The sequence below is a fragment of the Otolemur garnettii genome, unplaced genomic scaffold (genome assembly GCF_000181295.1).
Source record: "Otolemur garnettii isolate 467f Iridium unplaced genomic scaffold, OtoGar3 scaffold00025, whole genome shotgun sequence".
NCBI lineage: Eukaryota > Metazoa > Chordata > Mammalia > Primates > Galagidae > Otolemur > Otolemur garnettii.
This window is the reverse complement of record NW_003852420.1, coordinates 2241818-2264854: the sequence shown is the minus strand read 5'-3', so window position 1 is coordinate 2264854 and position 23037 is coordinate 2241818. Positions and strand designations below refer to the sequence as shown.

General features: G+C 39.5%; 1 protein-coding gene across 1 annotated transcript in view; it reads right to left on the bottom strand.

Moving 5' to 3' along the window:
* The window catches only part of TASP1 (taspase 1), a 302109-nt gene that overhangs the window by 141900 nt on the left and 137172 nt on the right, over positions 1–23037 (bottom strand). The window contains exons 9-10 of the mRNA XM_003788007.3: positions 22558–22677; positions 1659–1737 (exon numbers count right to left, since the gene is read on the bottom strand). Coding sequence (XP_003788055.1) covers positions 1659–1737; positions 22558–22677 — 199 coding nt within the window. The remainder of the gene's footprint in view (positions 1–1658; positions 1738–22557; positions 22678–23037) is intronic.

The following is a 23037-nucleotide window of genomic DNA, read 5'->3' as shown; positions in this document are numbered from 1 at the left end:
TAACCTCTTTTCCAAAATGACACAGTCAGACATGCTCTCAGGTTTTCAGTTTAAAATAGAATCCAGTTTTCCCAACATCTAGATATGAATAACATGTAAACAGCAAACTAATTCACTAAACAACACATTCGCCAAAAACAACGTCAACACAAAACATGATTCGAACTAAGATTTCTTTAGGAAAATAAAAATGAAACAATGACTTAATCTATTTTAGACTTTGGTTTATTCAAGTACCACAATTTTACAGAGACACAGGGTCATACTTATTTGTGCACAGGCTAATTTGTAAACACTATGTGTCAAGATTTATATGTGCTACCAACATTAAATTAAGAAATAATTCATATTATTGCATATGCTCATCTCTTCAGAAATGAATGACTGAAAAATAAATTTTGCCAATTATATTACCATGCTTTAGATTCAACATTAATTCATATTTAGACTTCACCTGATAGGCCAGTGGCTGACAATCATTTTCTTCTCCTGATATAAGAAATGGAGCTGGGTCAGGAGGCTGCTACAATGGCAGGCAGGGGAATAGAGTCCAAAATAGTAAGGTTAGGTCAGTAGAAATGGAAAGAAGTAAGAAAGATGAGAAGGGTGCCAGATTTCAAGTCTAAGAAAAGGGAGGATAGTGGTGGGAATAAAAGGAGGCACAGGGTGGAGATGAACCTACTGAGTCTGACTGCATCCATGACACCCACAGGGACATGTCCAACAGGAAATCAGAAAGGACTCATGGACAGCACGAGAAAAATCCAGAGTAGACAGAGATGGGAAAGCCAAAACCTCAAGAGAGAAGAGCTGAAATCATGAAAACAGCACCAATCATGGCATATCAGCCAAATCTGCGTACCCTCCCAATAAAGTCTGAGGAAACTGGGGGAATGGCACAAAATTGTAAATGGAGGGATAATATGGCAAACGGATGAGCCAATATTATTTTGTCAACCAGAGGTATCACTACATAAAAAGAAAAGGCTTCAAGTACATCTGGCACAAGTGTTACAGAAATATGGAAATACACAACCACCACTCTACTCATTAAAAACTCCCCACACCCTACACACATACACACTCATTACTAAATGATAGTGACTTTTCTAATACAGATAAAAAAGAGGGCCTATATTTTATTTAAAGCATTGTTCAAGGAGTAGATACCATAAACTATACAATTTGAAATGCATCTTAAATTTTATGTCAACATTTTACTCAAGAGATTATCTGTTAATTATTGAAATGCCCTGATACTTTTATATTTTTTGTAAACTAAATTTGACACCATAATGGGTCATTAGAAAAATATTTTTTAAACAATACTAGTCTACAGTTAACTGCAGAGTTGTACTGAAATTTTTTTATGTTAACAAGGCATTTATAATACTGTGATACTAAACAATCATTAAAACCTCCCAAATCAGGCAGTGCCTATAGCTCAAAGGAGTAGGGTGCCGGCCCCATATACTGGAGGTGGCAGGTTCAAACCCAGCCCCGGCCCAAAAAACTGTAATAAAAAAAAAAAAAACCCTCCCCAATACTAAAGATAGTTCCTTTATCATGCTTTATTTTTACCTAAAAATACTGCTTTTAATCATTAAATGACTGACAAAGTTGAAGTTATGAAAAATGGTCATGAAAGCAGCAAATACCTGAGGTACTCACAGCTGTAGAGTAGGGATTATGAGCTCCAGTATTCTCAGCCCAGCAGCCACATCCATAAAGAGCAGCCTGCGGAAGAAAAGGAAGTAGACATAAGATTTTAGAAATATTATATGTAATTATCAGCTTTCAATAGAAAACATACCCATCTAATAAAAGCCTGACTGAATTATACAACACAACTAGGCCATAATACCAGACCTCCCAAACAAGTAATCCCTTTGATTACTGTCAAAACTATATTTACCACTATTCTACTATTCTGAAAATTTTCAGGGCCAGGCATGTTGACTCACACCTGTAATCCTAGCACTCTGGGTGGCCAAGGCAGACAGAGCCCTTGTGCTCAGGAGTTCGAGACCAGCCTGAGCAAGAGCAAGACCCCATCTCTAAAAATAGCTGAGCACTGTAGCAGGGACCTGTAGTCTCAGCTACTTGGGAGGATGAGGCAAGAGGATCATTTGAGCCTAAGAGTTTGAGGCTGCTGTGAGCTATGATGCCATGGCACACTAACCTGGGCAACAAACTGAGACTCCATCTGAAAAAAAAAAACAAAAAACCAAACACCAAAAAGAAACTAAAAAATACTAAACACCAAAAAGTTTCTTAGTCTCATTGGCAGTAATTTTTCCTTCCCTAACGAACCTTCTCCTTCTCCCTTTTGTAATTTATTTCTAGCCCCTTAAAACCAGTGAGGTTGGCATAAAATAGCAGTTCTCAAACTTTTGTGTACTGAATTATGTGCAGGACCTTGCCAGTAAGAACCTTGGCTCCTGGAGATTCTAATTCAGTGTCTGCTGGAGACCCAAGTATCCTGGGTTTGGGGATGGAGTTGGTCCTCCTGCCACATCAAGGAAACCCTGCTTCTGAATAGCCCTTTCCATGCCTCTCTTGAGGTGGCACAATAGGAACTGGAAATAGCTCGGTACCAAAGGGCCGAGCTCTGTACATTGTTCACCACTGTACAATGTTCAGGCAGATGGAAGAGAGAAAGCAAAATGGCCTGTTCAAGCTAATGATAACCAATAGAACAGAATTATATGTCTAAAATAATAATAGAACAAAATTATATATTTTAGACACATAATTATCAAAATAATTTATTTTGATTGTCAAAAAGAATTGTTCTTTAACTCCTTATACGTCCTTTCTTCCATCTGCCTGAATACTGTAGAGAACTATGTTTTATAATTGATTGTGACAATCATCCCTATTTTTTCCAATAACGCTACTCAAAATGTCTTGATTCATCTCTCCAATATCCACAATGATTTTCTGACTTCAGGAGGGGAATCACAACTATGAACTTTTCTACTTCTTAGCTGGAAGCAGAGTTAAAAACAAATAAAAAAACCCTTAGAGAAATACAAGGAAGCATACTCAAGAGTTCATTACCATGCTGTTGATAAGAACGGGAAACTGGGAACAACCTAAATATCAATCAGTAGAGAAATGGCTAAATAAACTGGCACAGCAATACATGCAAAGGTTAAAAATAAAAGACTAAAGTTTAAACACAAAATCTCTAAGAACAAAATACAGAAAAGATCACCAAAGCATATTGTTGAATTTTTTTTAAAGTAATTTCCAAATATATTCAGTATTCACTATCAGTGATGTAGAAAAAAAGATACTCCCACAAAATAGCACTGCTATTTTCTAGGAGCTTACTTCTGAGGACTGGGGAATACACTAAGACTAGGGATGGTAACTACATTTCAACTTTGACATTCTATTATTTCTTACAAGGACCTTAAAAATCATTTGCTTTAATAGTCTACCCAGAGCAAGAATCTCCATGAAACATCAAAACATCCCAGGCACTTCTACTCCTGAGAACTTCCTCTTTTGGAAAATTCCTATGGGTAGAAAGTTCTTCCTTAGATTGAGTAAATATCTTCTTTATCATAACTTCTATACACTAGTCCTGGTTCTGTTCTCTGCAAGTGCTTTACCCTCCCCATAAAGTTCTTCAAAAATTTTAAGAACTACTATTCTAATATTCTTTTATCACCCACAGAATTCAGAATGGTGAATGTTCCCCAAGACTTTCAGATGCGCACACCTACACCATCCATCCCCTAATCACTTTCTGTAAGAAATAAGCCTGAGTACAGAGTGCAGAATAGAGATGGAGACTCCCATGTGCATGCGAACTACAAGTGCCACCTCCAGTTGTCACTCACAATAGCCCTCTTGAAAGTAGAACCAAAAACTAATCAGCACACATTTCCCAAAATGGCAGAAATGGGGAAATCCGTTACTGCTTTTGAAAATACCATGCTTCTAAGATGAATGTCTTAGTTTCCCTAACACTGCTACATCAGTATGACTATTGAAAGCCCTTCAGAAGTGATTTGGCATATAGATTTCAGAATAAAACTGGAAAACCTGTGGAATAACGCAGTGGAAGGACCCATTCTTCCTTCAATGAAAATTCTGGGCATTTACCCATCATCCTTTCCATTGTCCCACAATTACCTTGACCAGGGGCCTGCACTCAAAAAATAGTTAATAAGGCCCAAGGAACAACTCTTAGAAAGCCAGTTGAGAGGGAGGAGGGGCAAGATGGCTGACTGGAGCCAGCCTGCAACAGTAGCTCCTGTCCAAAGGGAAGGATAATGTCCGGGAAGTACCTAATAAAGCCGAAGACTGGGAGCCAAGCTGAGAGAGGAGTGATATCTACAGGTCACCTCTGCTGAGGCAAGCTGTGGATCCAAGAAAGCAATCCTTAGGTACAAGATACATCCCAAAGGAAAAGTATCCGTCCCCTCCCCCAAGGAAATTGTGTTTTACTTTTTGTTTTCTCTTCATCTGCTCCTGTAAGTTTTCTACAGACGAGCGGTGAACTGAGGACCTATTGTCTCACCCTACGTGTGAGAGCTATAGGAATTGGGGTCTACTTCCCTAGAGGGATCTTGCTGAGACTCCAAACACTCTCTCGCCAGGCAGAAAAATTGAACTAACATTTTCACTGCCCTTCTAAACTTCCAGTCCACCGTTCCCCACTTGCCTGAAGAGACTGTGAGAGGAGGCTCAAGAGCACTGTCCCCCTCCCCTGCTGGACCAAGCACCCTGCTCCCAGGCCGGAGGCTGGAGACTGCTAGAACCACGCTTCCCAGGCTGCGCTCCCCATGCCCTGCCTCTGGCCCGGGGTCCCAAGACTGCTAAAGCTGCACTTCCCAGGCTGTGCTCCCCACACCCTGCCCCAACCCAGAGCCCGAGACTGCTAGAGCCCCACTTCCCGTGCCCCTGGCCTAACACTGCTAGAGCCATGCTTCCCAGGCTGTGCTTCCCACGCCCAGCCCCCATGCCCTTCCAGCTTCTGTGCCATGGCTGGCCAACCAGACTCGTGAGCCAAGCACTCTCCTTTCCAAAGTCACAAGGCACCAGGGATTGCCAGAATTATGTGCAGCTCCCCAGCCCTGTGCAGAATCCCTGTGCCTGCACTCCTGGAGCTGCTCCTACAGCCAGAACTTCCTGGTTGCAGCAGTTGCCCTGGGAGCTGCACAGGGGCACTTCCCACAAAGATCCATCATCAATAAGAACGATTCCAATGGGGTCTAATTTTGGAGAAACACATCCCCAACTCTGAGAACTCCCAGAGGAAACCAGAACTCACTCTATAGGGATACCAGTGCTGCAGAGTGGCAATGGGAAAGGCGCAGTAGCTGAGGGAGAAAAGCATTTGCTGACTTGTTACCCTCAGGATTAAACAAGTGGAACACTCACCAGTGGCTACTGAGTACCTGAGGCAGGCAGGCATCAGCTCTCCCAGCCAGCTGGTAGCAGAGGATAAGGGGCATTGACCTTCCCTTGATTCTGACAGGTGTAAACACCCAATACATTTGCTTACTGGAGCCAGCAGGACCTCAGCCTTGTTGGGTCTGCAGTGACTAGGAATGAATGAGGAGCAAAGCAGAGAGACTCAGACCTCTGGTCCAACTCCAATACCCGGCGGGACTTTTTGACTCCACAGAGCATCAGAGCAAGCCAAAGTTGAGCAGCTAGTAGACCTCTGCCTTCTAGTTGCTGGAAACCTTTCGAACACTTCCACCTGAGAGTCCATACTGACTGGGTCCATTGGCTTGTAACTCCTAACCTGGGCCAATATCCCAAAGCCTCACTCGGGTGATAACTTTGTTGTGTAGTAATGGGAAGGGTTGATTTTCCTCTTCCAATAAATGTCCACAGGGAGTGGGCTACCTTACTTGCTTGTATCTCCCCATAACTAAAAATTTACCAGAGTCACTGATCCACTAGGATCAGACAAGAACCAGCCGAACACAAGACAAGGCCACCTAACCCCACCACACCAAGCTGGTTTCCTCAGCCTCAGATTGTAATCCGATACAAGTCCTTTGCAAAGCTATAGGGGAAAAGCTGCAGCCACCATTCCCAGATCCTTGACAAAGGGTTGGTTAACCACAACCCTAGGAACACCCAATCCAATTTCACTTTACTGCCCATCTAGCCAAAGGTGAAAAACAATCATGGGGCGGAATCAGCAGAAAAACTCTGGCAACATGAATAATCAGAGTAGATCAGCTCCCCCAAGGAACGATATGGTAGATACAGCACAAGACCCCATGCATAAACAAATGGCTGAGATGTCAGAAATCAAGTTCACAATCTGGATAGCAAATAAGATCAACAGAATGGAAGAAAGGAAGGAATTACAATTTCAAGGAATTATTCAAAAGATGTCTCAAGAATTCAACGATTTCAAAGACAAAATCACCAAAGATTTTGACACATTGAGGCAAGAACTTGCAGCCCTCAAAGATATGAGATATACAGTAGAATCCCTTTCAGTAACAGAATGGAATAGGCAGAAGAAAGGATCTCTGGCATTGAATACAAAGCTTTTGAATACTCCCAAATGCTCAATGAGGAAAAAAAGAGGAAGATAAAAATGGATCATTCTCTCAGAGAGCGCTGGGATAATTCGAAGAGATCTAATATTTGACTTATTAGAATACCTGAAGGTAATGAGATTGCTGTGAAGGATACAGAAGCTTTACTTCATGAAATAGTCAAAGAGAATTTTCCAGACATGCCAAAAGATTCTGAAATCCAGATAGCAGACAGTTTCAGAACACTGGCACGACTCAACCCAAATAAAAATTCTCATAGACACATTATAATTAGCTTTGCCAAAGTTAATATGAAGGAGAAAATTCTGTAAGCTGCAAGTGGTAAGAAAACCATAACCTACATGGGGAAGAACATTAGAATGATTGCAGATCTCTTTGCTGAAAACTTTCAAGCTAGAAGAGGGTGGTCATCAACATTTAATCCTCTTAAACAAAAATAACTTTCAACCCAGGATCCTGTACCCAGCTAAAGTGAGTTTCAACTATAATGGAGAAATTAAATACTTTAATGACAGTCACATGTTGAAGAATTTGCCATAACTAAACCAGCTCTCCAGGATATCCTCAGACCTATCCTCCATAAGGAACAACACAATCCTCCACCACAAAAGTAAACTCACTCAGAAACTTTTGATCAAATTCCAACTTCACCAGTGGTGAAAGGATTAAAAATATCTGCTGGACTTTCAAAGAACTCAATACTGAAAATGCTATCTGGCTTATCAATACTTTCAATTACAGTGAATGGCTTAAATTGTCCTCTAAAGAGGTACAGGTTGGCTGACCGGATACAAAAACTCAGGTCAGACATCTGTTGCACTCAAGAATCTCACATTACCTAAAAAGATAAACATAGACTCAGGGTTAAGGGATGGTCATCTATAATTCAGGCAAATGGAAATCAGAAAAAAGCAGGTGTTGTGATTTTATTCGCAGATACAATTGGCTTTAAACCAACCAAAGTAAGGAAGGATAAGGATAGCAGTTTCATATTTGTTAAGGGCAACACTCAACATGATGAGATTTTAATTGTCAACCAGAATGTGCCTCAATTTATAAGAGAAACTCTAACAGACATGAATAACTTGATCTTCTCCAGCACCATAATTGTTGGAGATTTTAACACTCCTTTAGCAGTGTTGGATAGATCCTCCAAAAAGAAGCTAAGCAAAGAATTTTTAGACTTACACCTAACCATTCAACATTTGGATTTAACAGACATCTACAGAACATTTCATCCTAACAAAACTGAATACACATTCTTCTCATCAGCCCATGGATCATTCTCCAAAATTGATCACATCTCAGGCCACAAATCTAACCTCAGCAAATTTAAAAGAACAGAACTCATTCCTTGTATCTTCTCAGGCATTCATGGAATAAAAGTTGAACTCAATGACAACAGGAATCTGCATATGCATGCAAAAACATGGAAACTAAATAACCTCATGCTGAATGATAGCTGGGTGATAGATGAGATTAAGAAGGAAATTACCAAATTTTTGGAACAAAACAACAATGAAGACATGAACTATCAGAACCTCTGAGATACTGCAAAGGCAGTCCTAAGAGGGAAATTTAAAGCATTACAAGCCTTCCTCAAGAGAACGAAAAGAGAAGCCAACAACTTAATGGGAGTCAACAACTTAATGGGATATCTCAAGCAACTGGAAAAGGAAGAACATTTCAACCCAAAACCCAGCAGAAGAAAATAAATAAATAAAATTAGGGCAAAACTAAATGAAATTGAAAACAAAAGATTCATACAACAGACCAACCAATCAAAGAGTTGCTTTTTGAAAAGGTAAATAAAATAGATAAACCTTTGGCTAACCTAACCAGAAGTAGAAGAGTAAAATCTCTCATTTCATCCATCAGAAATGATAATGGCCAATAACAACAGACTCCAGAGAAATTCAACAAATCCTTAATGAATATTACATAAAACTCTACTCTCAAAAGCATGAAAATCTGAAGGAAATAGATCAATACTTGGAAATATGCCACCCTCCTAGACTTAGTCATAAAGAAGTGGAAATGTTGAACAAGCCTATAACAAGTTCTGAGGTAGCATCAACTATAAGAAATCTCCCCCAAAAGAAAAGCCTGGGACCAGATAGCTTCACATCAGAATTCTACCAAACCTTCAAAGAGGAACTAGTACCTATATTACTTAATTTTTTTCAAAACATACAAAAAGAAGGAATACTTCACAACACATTCTATGACACAAATATCAACCTGATCTCCAAACCAGGAAAAGACCCAACAAGAAAAGAGAATTACAGACCAGTATCTCATATTCAATAAGATCCTAGGAAACAGGATCCAACAACACATCAAAAAAATTATACATCATGACCAGGTGGGTTTCATCCCAGGGTCCCAAGGATGGTTGAATATATGTAAATCCAAAAACATAATACATCACATAAACAAATTAAAAAACAAAGACTATATGATTCTCTCAATTGATGCAGAAAAAGCTTTTGACAATATCCAGCATCCTTTCTTGATCAGTATGCTTAAGAAAATAGGTTATAGAAGGGACATTTCTTAAACTGATAGAGGCCATCTACAACAAACCCATAGCCAATATTGTATTGAATGGAGTAAAATTGAAATCATTTCCACTCAGATCAGGAACCAAGCAAGGATGCCCACTGTCCCCACTGCTTTTTAACACTGTAATGAAAGTCTTAGCCAACGCAATGAAGCAAGAGAAGGCAATCAAGGGGATCCAAATAGGACCAGAGGAGATCAAAATGTCACTCTTCACAGATGATATGATTATATACCTGGAAAATTCCAGGGAATCAACTACAAAACTCCTAGAAGTGATCGAGGAATACAGCAATGTCTCAGGCTACAAAATTAACACTCACAAATCTGTAGCCTTCATACATACCAACAGTGAAGGGGAAAAATCAATCAAGGACTCTAGGCTCGGCGCGCATGTGGCTCAAGTGGCTAAGGCGCCAGCCACATACACCTAAGGTGGCGGGTTCAAATCCAGCCCAGGCCTGCCAAACAACAATGATGGCTGCAACCAAAAAAATAGCCAGGCGTTGTGGCGGGCGCCTGTGGTCCCAGCTACTTGGGAGGTGGAGGCAGGAGACTCGCTTGAGCCCAGGAGTTGGAGATTGCTGTGAGTGATGCCACAGCACTCTACCCAGGGGGACAGCTTGAGGCTCCATCTCAAAAAAAAAAAAAAAAGGACTCTATTCCCATTACAGTAGTACCAAAGATGAAATATCTGGCAGTGTGTCTAACTAAGGATATGAAAGATCTCTATAAAGAGAACTATGAAACTCTGAGAAAAGAAATAGCTGAAGATGTCAACAAATGGAAAAATATACCATGGTCATGGCTGGGAAGAATCAACATTGTTAAAATGTGTATACTACCTAAAACAATCTACAGATTTAATGTGATCCCTATTAAAGCAGCTCTGTCATACTTTAAAGACCTGGAAAATTAGTACTTCATTTTATATGGAAACAGAAAAAAACTTCAAATAGCCAAGACATTACTCAAAAATAAATACAAATTGGGAGGAATCACACTTCCAGACTTCAGACTATACTATAAATTGATAATGATCAAAACAACATGGTACTGTCACAAAAATAGAGAGGTAGATGTATGGAACAGAATTGAAGACCAAGAGGTGAACAAACCCAGACACTTACCGTCATTTGACTTTTGATAAGCCTATTAAAAATATAAATTGGGGAAAAGATTATCTATTCAACAAACGGTGCTGGGTAAATTGACTGGCAACCTGTAGAAAATTGAAAATGGACCCACACTTTTCTCATCTAACAAAAATTGACTCTAACTAGTTAAAGGACTTAAATTTAAGATATGAAACAATAAAAATTCTTAGAGTGCAGGGAAATGCTTGATAAAATTGGCTTGGGAGAATACTTTATGAAGACACCCCGGGCAATTGAAGCAACACCTAAAATACATTACTGGGATCAGATCAAGTTAAAAAGCTTCTGCACTGCCAAGAACACACTAAGTAAGGCAAATAGACAGCCCTCAGAATGGGAGAGGATTTTTGCAAGTTATATATCAGACAAAGGTCTAATAATCAGAATCCACAGAGAACTCAAACTAATTACTAAAAATACCCCAAGTGATCTCACTTCATTATGGGCAAGAGACATGAACAGAAGCTTCTCTGAAAAAGATAGGCACGTGGTCTACAGACATATGATAAAATGCTCAATCATCAGAGAAATGCAAACCAAAACTACTCTGAGATACTATCTAACTCCAGTTAAGAGTAGCCCACGTCACAAAATCCCAAAACTACAGATGTTGGCGTAGATGTGGAGGAAAGAGAACACTTCTGCACTGCTGATGGGAATACAAGCTAGTACATCCCTTTTAGAAGGAACTTTGGAGAACACTCAGGGATCTAAATATAGACCTGCCGTTTGATCTTGCAATTCCTCTTCTAGGTGTATATCCAAAGGACCAAAAATCATTTGACAATCAAGATATTTGCACAAGATTGTTTACTGCAGCTCAATTCATTATTGCCAAGTCATGGAAGAAGTTCCATGAATGGATTAATAAATCTATCATCCAACTCATGAATGGATTTATAAATTGTGTTATATGTATACCATGGAATACTACCCAGCATTAAAAAAAGAAGACTTTACCTCTTTTATGTTTACATGGATGGAGCTGGAAAATATTCTTCTGAGTAAAGTATCTCAGGAAAGGAAAAAAAATTATCCAATGTACTCAAGACTACTGTGAGACCAATGTACAATCACTCACACATGCATGTGAAAAATGAAACACAACTATAGCCTAGGATGAAGGGGGGAAGGGAAGGGGATGGAGAGGGGAAAGGAGGGAAGTGGGTTGACAGAGGGAGGGCTGGTACGGGGATCACACCCATGGAACATATTGCAAGTACAAGTTGGATCTATCAGGTGTAGAGCATAAATGTCTTAATCCTGTAATTGGATAAAGGTGGTGAAGGCTATTGTTTAGTAAGATGTAAGCATTCCAATATATACAAATAATCAACACATTGAATCCTATAATGGCATAAATGTATTTATGATCTATATACAAATGACTTAATAAAAAAAAGAAAAAGCCAGTTGAGGTCATCTTTCTGGAAAAGCAGAAACATTTATATTTACCTTCTCTTTCTGTCCTATAAGCAAATTCTCTTTATAATACCCTTCCTCAACTGGTTGGGCTGAGACAGTGATATGCAAAATAAAGACGCTGAGGACAGTTGTCCACAGTTGTGTAGTAGTAGCCCCAGTTATTCAGGAGTCTGAGCAGGAGGATCATTGGAGCCTAAGAGTTCAAAGCTGTAGTATGCCATGCTCAGGCCTATGAAGAGCCACCACACTCCAGCCTGTGAGACATAGGAGACATCACTTTCTAAGAAAAGGAAAAATCAGAGATTGTCCCTCTCTAACCCACTTATTTGGGTAAAATACAACAACCTTAAGCAGGCCTTTAAAAACAAATGTTAAAAATGTCCTTCTTTTTGATAGTAAAATTGTATTAAACTTTTATTAAAATATTATTATGTAGTAAAGGAAGGTCATATAAATGATAATAGTATTAATCTTCTCTGAGTGTTGATGTAAGATCATGTGAATTAATACACTCATTGGACACAGCAAGTGCTTTATAAAAGGTACTATAGCTATTATTAATAGAGATTGTGATATATGATTTAAATACATCACTTAGTCTTCTAGAACTATGTATGGTAACTAGTTATTCCCATTTTAAAGATCTAGAAAGCAGACCTTAAAAATGCTGGAAGTAATTTATTCAAAGTAAGGAGAATGATAACTGGGGAGATGGAACTAAAAGTTTACCTGAATCCAAAGTCCACACTCTTAACTACTGAACTCAACTGTCTATTTGTAAGTGCGGATGGGTGAGAGCTAGAGAGAATAAAATATAATAATTCCTTTCTTGTGTGCAAGTTGTCAATTCTAATTATTATAGTAAGCTAAAGAAGCAAATAAGTTCTAATTCAAATTTCCACCTCACCACCTGGACTACTACATATATGAGAATATCTAGAGGAATGCTAAAATTTTTAAATTGTTGATCTGTTCATTTAAAATACATTTACAAGTACCTAATTTCAGTGCATTTAAAAAAAAAGTTACCCTTTGATACAACTTGCTTTTGTATTTTGTTTCATTTGATCTTGATTATCAAAAAGAACTGTTCTTCAATTCCTGATATTTATAGTTCCAGGCTTATTACATCACCTTAATCCAAGCAATATAATCCAATTAAGCAATTGCATTTCCCTGTAAGCCCCAATCCTTTCCTTTGCATCCTTTATTTTTTAGCTCTCAAGCTAAGTATTCATAAATTAGACAAGGGGGGTAAATCAATATATAAATTGTACAGAATTATTTTCCAGGATAGTTGCACTGGGCAGTGGCAGAATGGCTTCAAGACCGCTAGGTGTGGCTAGGTGTGATGGCTCACACCTGTAACCTCAACAATCTGGGAGGACTGCTTAACAACAGGAATTTGAGATCAGCCTGGACAACATATTGAGACACCGCCCCCCCCCATCTTTGCAAAAAGCTTTAAAAATTAGCCAAGCATGGTAGCAAGTAAGCATCTGTAGTCCTAGCTATCAGGGAGACTGAGGCAGGAAGACTGCTTTAGCCCAAGAGTTCAAGGTTGCACAGAGTTGAGATGGCACCACTGCATTCCAGCCTGGACAAAAGAGTGAGACTAGGTCTCTTAAAGTATACACACACATATACCTACATGCATACATAAATACAAAAATAAAATTTCAAGAGAGATGGATAGATGCAATATTCTACTTACATAATCTAGAACTATCCTTGGCTCTGTTGTTGCTATTTTGCTAAGATAAACAAATAGGAAATGGTGAGAAAGTCATGGAACTACAATGCAATGAAGGCAACTCTGCTGGCTTTTCTCTTACCTTCTTCACCTTCTTCCCAGTCTGATATACCAAGCTTAATTTTCATGTTCTAAACATAACAAATGCATAGAGTTTTATAATGTGGAAAAATACCATGACCAGAACAAGGCTTTCATAATGAGTCCAAAGCACTGCACACATGTTGATTAATAATTCTCCATAAATCCTCCAGTATAATAGAGAGTAGCAAAAATTAATTATTCTTCCCTTTCTCTTTCTCCTGGGATAGGGCCATAATTGTCTTGTCTACATAAAGGGCAGATTAAGGAGTATCACCTGGGGTTTTGCAAGATATCCTCTATGAACTGATCATTGTGTTCCACGCACTCACCACCATGACAAAGCAGCTATGATGGCTACTATTCCTCAAACGTGAGACAAAGCACACAAAGTCTACCTAGACACACTCCATATGTGTAAGGGGATCCAAACATCAAATTTAAATGTGCCCTTGCAACTACTTTAACAGATTCCATGAGAGTGTCCAATTGATTTGTTCACTCACAAGATATTTATTAAGCCCATAAGTAACGTGCCAAATTGGTTTATACTCAGAAAGCATACAAGAGCAAATGAATTGTTAAACTTCATTCTCAGTATAAAACTAAAGATTTGTGATGGGGGATAAAGTGAAGAGTATGTGCAAGTCAACTGGGGATATACAAATTTCACATAAATTAGACACTCTATATTTTGAGATTTCTTGGGTATCATGCATCAGTGACCTAAAATACTGTCTATTCTATAAAGTCACTAAAATGCTTAATCAAAGGAAGCATGTAAAAGGTCAAAATGCTGTTCTCTAAATGTAGGAAATAAAAAACGTAACTCTACGATTATATTCTGAACAAAAAAGCAAGGAGCAATATAGTCAGGTAGAGCTTGACCCTTAAGAGTAACATTCACAAAGAAAGAAAATGGAAGTCACCATACTTTATTAAATGTCTACTAAATAGCTGTTAAAAGTAGTGACACGAGGATTCATGATTGTAAAGATCAGAAAGAAGCATATTACCATAAGATGGGTTTTGTAGAAAGAATCTTGAAAGGGTATTTGGTTAATTATTTATACCACATAAATGTAAAAGAAAACAGGTATTTATGTTTTCTGAAAACAAAACTTATCCTACTGCTTTAAAACCAGTGAGCTCACAAATTCCATGTTCCACTTTGAAAAGCTAGTTTTAAAACTCCCTAATTATGATGAGGGCAGAGGCAAGATGGCTGACTGGAGCCAGATTTCCACAGAGACTCCCGTCCAGAAGGAGAAATAAAGGACAGAAGTTTAGCAAGTAAGCTGATGGTCTGGAGCTGAGCCAAGAGAGAAGGTTGAAGAACGCACATCAACCTTGCAAAGATGAGCTGCAACTCCAAGGATACAAACAAAAGGTACAAAACCTTTTGCCAAACAAACAAGAATCACCTCCCCCATGAGAACGGCTCCCAGTATACTTTCTACAAACAAGCAAGCGAAGTTTAAACATCCTCCCATTTTATCCCATGGGAGAGACTCTCTAAAAACCAGACCTCCTTCCCCTACTAGGGTGCCATGGCACTCTCCTACCAGGCATAAAACTATATAAAACTGTATTCTCTACCTGCAATTTTGAACTCACAGCACTCCCCTCCACTCTCACCCCAAGGTCTGGAAGCCTCTCCCTGATGGAGTCCAGATTCTTGGACATTTTCTCAAGAGGTGTGGACAGAGCATGGCCTGTTGCAGGTCTGTGCTGATTCTGCAACACAGGGGTAAGGAGACAATGGTGGACTGAAGGAACCATATGGAAAGGGAGAGACACAGAGTAGGGGCAGCAGTGGGAATAATAGTGCTCACACCCCTGGGGATATTCTGAAAGGACACTCCCTGTCTCTCTGCGCAACCAGAGAAAGCTGGGCATCTTCTCCGGTGGCAGACACTGGCAGAATAGATCTGGGAAGGTAATGCAGGTCCAGAGAGCAAAGGGTATGCCTGAGGCAGTACCAGCCTGGACAGAGTGCAGCAGGATATAGAATTGAAGACACATGCTCAGAGAAGGCATACTCCCAGGGCAGGGCTGCACCAGGACTGCTTTAGTGAGGTTAAGAAAAACCTGGCCCTTAGGGGATCATAGCTGAGACAAATGCAGGAGGGAAACTGAAAGCTGAGTGTAAACTCTAACCGCACCCACCCCAACACAGAATGTGGGGGAAACAGAAACATCAGCTCTGGGCAGCAGCACAGACCGGGGCTGAGTAGCAGTTTCTATAAACTCAAACAGCGCCTGGTATGCAGAAGAATATAGCCAGGACACAATCACAAATTCGGCGCAAATTTGTGTCAGCAACATCAATTTGGGGGGGGGGGCTGGAACTGAGTGAACCTCCCCAGCTTCCATTCACTACCTGAGGTTGAAAGGCCTCAGATTCCCCTTCCAGATGGTGGTAGAGTGTGGAGGCCTAACTGAGGAGACATAAGATCTCCCTGATTCTCAGGCAGGCTCAACTCCCTGGAACAGGTATCCTCAAACTTTTTAAACAGGGGGCCAGTTCACTGTCCCTCAGACTGTTGAAGGGCCACACTGCGAGCCCCAGGACAAGTCAGCTGCTAAGCAGGACAGGCAGCGGTGGCAAAAACACCGGGCAGACCAGATCAATGTCCTAGGTGGGCAACATGTAGCCCGCGGGCTGTAGTTGAAGATGCCTGCCCTGGAGCATCTGCTCATTGGAAAAACTGGGTGATAGCCCTACAGGGTAGGACAGAGATGTAAAGTGGGGAAGGAGCATCAATCTTCCCAGACTAATTCATTTGCTGGGGATGGGAGGTGCTTCTGACTTCACGGAGCACCAGAACGAGTCATACTCGAGCTGCCAGAAGATTCCTCCTATCTAGTTACCAGAGACCTTTTGAACTCCCTCACTTGAGACCAGGTACTGACTGGGAAAATTGATTTGGATCTCTCGAATGGACCAATCACCCAAAGACTAACCAAAGTGGTACCCTGGGCGTGTGGTTCTGGGAAGATTTGACTTTCCTTTTCCAGTTGTTGCCTGTAGGGAGGTGGAATGACTTAATTGCTGGTATTTCTCCACAGCTGAGACCTCAACCCAGAGTAATTAATTCACTAGGGTAGGACAGAGACCAGCTGAAAACAAGACAGAGCCACTTAAGCTAATCACACCAGGCCATAGCACTAGACTGGCACTTTGAAAAGCTCTAGTGGAAAAGGTACAGACACCAGTCACATCTCTTGGATAAAGGGCTGGTTAATCACCACTCCTGGAGCCCCCTGACCCAATGTCACCTTATCTGCTCATCTACCCAAACAGTGTAAAATAATCATGGGGCAGAATCAGCGGGAATACTCCAGTAACATGAATAACCAGAGTAGATCAACACCCTCAAGGAACAAACAATACCAAGGACACAACTGAAGATCCTATTCATAAACAAATGGTTAAAATGTCAGAAATTGAATTCAGAGTTTAGATTGCAAATAAGATTAATAGAATGATATTAGAAATTGAAGGAGCAATTCAAAAGTTGTCTCAAGAATTCAGTGAAGTCAAACACAAAATCACCAAAGATTTTGACACACTGAGACAAAAATTTGCAGCAATCAAAGATCTGAGAAATCACTAGAATCCCTTAGTAACACAATGGAACAAGGAGAGGAAAGGATTTCTGATATTGAAGACAAAGCTTTTGGAAGCTCCCAACCACTCAAAGAGGAAGAGAAATGGAGACCAAAAATGGATTATTCTCTCAGAGAGCTTTGGGATAATTCGAAGAAAACTAATATTCGCCTTACAGGAATTCCTGAAGGTGACAAACTTGCTTCACAAAGCACAGAGGCTCTTTTGCATGAGATTATGAATAAGAACTTTCCAGATATGTTAAAAGATTCTGAAATGCAGATAGCAGACAGTTTCAGAACCCTAACACGACTCAACCCAAATAAGACAACCCCCAGAAACATCATAATTAACTTCACTGAAGTTAATATGAAGGAGAAAATTATAAAAGCAGCCAGATGTAAGAAAACCATAACCTACAAGGGGAAGAATATAAGAATGACTGCAGATCTACCTGATGAAATTTTTCAAGCTAGAAGAGGGAGGTCAACAACTTTTAATCTCTTAAAACAAAACAACTTTCAACCCAGGATCCTGTATCCAGCGAAAGTGAGTTTCATTTATGACAGAGAAATTAAACACTTTAATGACATTCACACATTGAAGAAATTTGCCATAACTAAACCAGCTCTCCAGGATATTCTCAGACCTATCCTCCATAATGACCAGTGCAATCTACCACCACAAAAATAAACTCACTCAGCTCGGCACCTGTGGCTCAAGTGGCTAAGGCACCAATCACATATACCTAAAGTGGCAGGTTAAAATCCAGCCTGGGCCCACCAAACAACGACAGCTGCAACCAAAAAAATAGCCAGGCGTTGTGGCAGGTGCCTGTGGTCCCAGCTACTTGGGAGGCTAAGACAGGAGACTCCCTTGAGCCCAGGAGTTGGAGGTTGCTGTGAGCTGTGATGACACAGCACTCTACCCAGGGGGACAGCTTGAGGCTCTGCCTCAAAAAAAAAAAAGGAAAAAACAAACTCACTCAGAAACTTTTGATCAAATTCCAACTTCCACAGTGGCAAAAGGATTAAAAATCTCCACTGGACTTTTGAAAAACTCAATACCCAAAATTCTACCAGTCTTATCCATATTCTCAATTAATGTGAATTCTTAATAGGATCTTCAGTTGTGTTGCTTAAATTCTCTTCTAAAGAGGCACCGGTTGGCTGACTGGATACAAAAACTCAGACCAGATATCTGATGTACACAAGAATCTCATCTTACCATAAAAGATAAATACAGACTCAGGGCAAAGGGATGGTCAGCTATAATTGAGGCAAATGGAAATCAGAAAAAAGCAGGTGTTACAATTTTATTCGCAGATATAATAGCCTTTAAACCAACAAAAGTAAGGAAAGATAAGAATGGTGACTTCATATTTGTTAAGGGTAACACTCAATACTATGAGATTTCAATCATTAATATTTATGCACCCAACCAGAATGCACCTCAATTATTAAGAGAAACTCTAACGGACATGAGCAATTTGATTTCCTCCACCTCCATAATAGTCAGAGATTTTAACACTCCTTTGGCAGTGGTGGATAGATCCTCCAATAAAAAGCTAAGCAAAGAAATTTTAGATTTAAACTTAACCACTCAACATTTGGATTTAACAGACATCTATGGAACATTTCATCCTGATAACATAGAATGCACATTATTCTCATCAGCCCATTGAACATCCTCCAGAATTGATCACATCTTAGGTCACAAGTCTAACCTCAGCAAATTTAAAAGAATAGAAATTATTCTATGCATCTTCTCGGACCATCATGGAATAAAAGTTGAACTCAGTAACAACAGGAATCTTCAGACTCATACAAAAACATGGAAACTAAATAACCTTATGCAGAACAATAGCTGGGTCAGAGACGAGATTAAGAAGGAAATTACCAAATTTTTGGAACAAAATGACAATGAAGACATGAATTATCAGAACATCTGGGATACAACAAAGGCAGTCCTAAGAGGGAAATTTATAGTGTTGCAAGCCTTCCTCATGAGAACAGAAAGAGAGGAAGTTAACAACTTAATTGGACATCTCAGGCAACTGGAAAGGGAAGAGCATTCCAACCCCAAACTCAGGAGAAGAAAAGAAATAACCAAAATTAGAGCAGAATTAAATGAAATTGAAAACAAAAGGATTGTACAACAGATCAATAAATCTAAAAGCTGGTTTACTGAAAAGGTCAATAAAATAGATAAACTTTTGGGTAACCTAACCAGGAAAAATAAGAATAAAATCTCTAACTTCATCAAGCAGAAATGGTAATGATGAAATAACAACAGACTCCTCAGAAATTCAAAAAATCTTTAATGAATATTACAGGAAACTCTATTCCCAGAAATATGAAAAACTGAAGGAAATTGACCAATACTTGGAAGCATGCCACCTACCAAGACTTAGCCAGAAGGAAGTGGAAATGTTGAATAGGCCTGTATCAAGTTCTGAAATAGCAAGAACTATACAAAATAATCCTAAAAAGAAAAGCCCAGGACCAGATGACTTCACATCAGAATTCTATCAAAACTTTAAAGAGGAACTAGTACCTATATTACTCAATCTTTTCCAAAATATAGAAAAAGAAGGAACATTACCAAACATATTCTATGAAGGAAACCTCACCTTGATCCCCAAACCAGAAAAAAACTCAACAAGAAAATAAAATTATAGACCAATATCACAAATGAATATTGATGCAAAAATATTCAACAAGATCCTAAGAAACAGAATCCAGCAATACATCAAACAAATATACACCATGATCAAGTGGGTTTTATCCCAGGGTCTCAAGACTGGTTCAATATACGTAAATCTATGAATATAATTCATCCCATAAAAAAATTAAAAAACAAAGACCATATGATTCTCTCAATTGATGCAGAAAAAGCTTTTAATAATATCCAGCATCCTTTCATGATCAGAACACTGAAGAAAATGGATATAGAAGGAACATTTCTTAAACTGATAGAGGCCATGTACAAAAAACCCACTGTCAATATTGTATTGAATGGAGTTACATTAAAATCATTTCCACTCAGATCAGGAACTAGGCAAGGTTGCCCATTATATCCACTGCTTTTTAACATTGTAATGGAAGTCTAAGCCATAGCAATTAGGGAAGAAAAGGCCATCAAGGGTATCCATATATGGTGAAAAGAGATTAAATTTCCACTCTTCCCAGATGATATGATTATATATCTGGAAAACACTACGGATTATACTACAAAATTCTTAGAAGTGATCAAAGAATACAGTAGCATCTCAGGTTACAAAATCAACACTCATAAATCTGTAGCCTTTATATATACCAACAACAGTCAAGCTGAAAAAACAGTCAAGGACTCTATTCCTTTCAACATAGTGCCAAAGAAGATGCAATATTTAGGAATTTACCTAATAAAATGTGTGAAAGATCTCTATAAAGAGAACTATGAAACACAGAAAAGAAATAGTTGAAGATGTTAACAAATGGAAAAACATACCATGCTCATGGCTGGGAAGAATCAACATTATTAAAATGTCCATACTACCTTAAGCAATATACAATTTATTTATTTTTTATTTTTTTGTAGAGACAGTCTCACTTTGTTGCCCTTGGTAGAGTCCTGGGGCATCACACAGCTCACAGCAACCTTCAACTCCTGGGCTTAAGCGATTCTCTTGCCTCAGCCTCCCGAGTAGCTGGGACTACAGGCGCCCGCCACAATGCCTAGCTATTTTTTGGTTGCAGTTTGGCGGGGGCTCGGTTCAAACCTGCCACTCTTGTTTTATGGAGCCAGTGCCCTACTCACTGAGCCACAGGGATCGCTGAAATATACAATTTTAATGCAATACTTATTAAAGCTCCACTGTCGTACTTTAAAGATCTCGAAAAAATAATACTTTGTTTTATATTGAATCAGAAAAAACCTCAAATAGCCTCAAATAGCCAAGACATTACTCAGAAATAAAAACAAAGCAGCAGGAATTACACTACCAGATGTTTGATTATACTATAAATCAATAGTGATCAAAATAGCACGGTACTGGCACAAAAACAGAGAGGTAGATGTTAGCACGGTACTGGCACAAAAACAGAGAGGTAGATGTATGGAACAGAATAGAGAACCAAAAGATGAACCTAGCTTACTTACGGTTATTTGATCTTTGACAAGCTAATTAAAAACATTCAGTAGGGAAAAGATTCCCTATTTAACAAATGGTGCTAGGTGAACTGGCTGGCGACCTGTAGAAGATTGACACTGGACCCACACCTTTCACCATTAACTAAGAGAGAGACTCTCACTAGATTAAAAATTTAAACTTAAGACATGAAACTATAAAAATACTAGAAGAAAGTGCAAGGAAAACTCGAAGAAATCGGCTTGGGCAAATATTTTATGAGGAGGACCTCCCGGGCAATTGAAGCAACATCAAAAATACACTACTAGGACCTGATCAAACTAAAAAGCTTCTGCACAGCCAAGAACACAGTAAGTAAAGCAAGCAGATAGCCCTCAGAATAGGAGAAGATATTTGCAGGTTATGTCTCTGCAAAAGTTTAATAACCAAAATCCATAGAGAACTCAAACATATTAGCAAGAAAAGAACAAGTGATCCTATCTCAGGGTGGGCCAGAAACTTGAAGAGAAACTTCTCTGAAGAAGATAGGCCCACAGCCTACAGACACATGAAAAAAATGCTCAACATCCTTATTCATCAGAGAAATGCAAATCAAAACAACTTTGAGATATCATCTAATTCCAGTAAGATTAGCCCACATCACAAAATCCCAAAACCAGAGATGTTGGCATGGATGTGGAGTAATTGCTGGTGGGAATATAAACTAATACGTTCCCTTTGGAAAGATGTTTGGAAAACACTTAGAGATCTCAAAATAGATCTGCCATTCAACCCTACAATTCCTCTACTAGATATATATGCAGAAGATCAAAAATCACATTATAACAAAGATATCTGTACCAGAATGTTTATTGCAGCCCAATTCCTAATTGCTAAGTCATGGAAGAAGACCAAGTGTCCACTGATCCATGAATGGATCAATAAATTCTGGTATATATACACCATGGAATATTATGCAGCCTTAAAGAAAGATGGAGACTTTACCTCTTACAGGTTTACCTGGATGGAACTGGAACATATAATTCTTAGCGAAGTATCTCAAGAATGGAATAAAAAGTATCCAATGTACTCAGTCTTACTGTGAAACCAATTTATATCTTTCTTATGAAATCTATAACCCAATTAAAGGAAGAAGGGAAAAGGGGAGAGGGAGGGGAGGGGAGGGTGGAGGATGGGTGGAGAGAGAGTAATTGGTGGAACCACACCTGCTGTGCCTCTTACTAAGGGTACATGTGAAATTTACTAGGTGTAGAACTAATTTTAAAAAAAAAAAAAACCTAATTACTTACTTGCCCAACTCTCCCTGGATGTTTCAAGGCCAAGCCTCCACTGGAGACAGCAGCAGCAACGTTCCCTTCATGGTCCACAACCACAGCACCAACTGTGTCCAAAGTGCCTGAGTCATTTTCCTGCAGAGCAAAGCAGTATGATTATTCACTAGGCATTGTATGTGACACTCTGATATGACTACATAGCACTTCTCAGTATAGTCATGATTGAAAATATAAACTAATTCTTGGCCTGGTGCCTGTGGCTCAAGCGGCTAAGGCACCAGCCACATACACCTAAGGTGGCAGGTTTGAATCCAGCATGGGCCCGCCAAACAACAATGACGGTGCAACCAAAAAAACAGCCAGGCATTATGGCAGGCTCCTGTGGTCCCAGCTACATGGGAGGTGGAGGCAGGAGACTCACTTGAGCCCAGGAGTTGGAGGTTGCTGTGAGCTGTGATGCCACAGCACTCTACCCAGGGGGACAGCTTGAGGCTT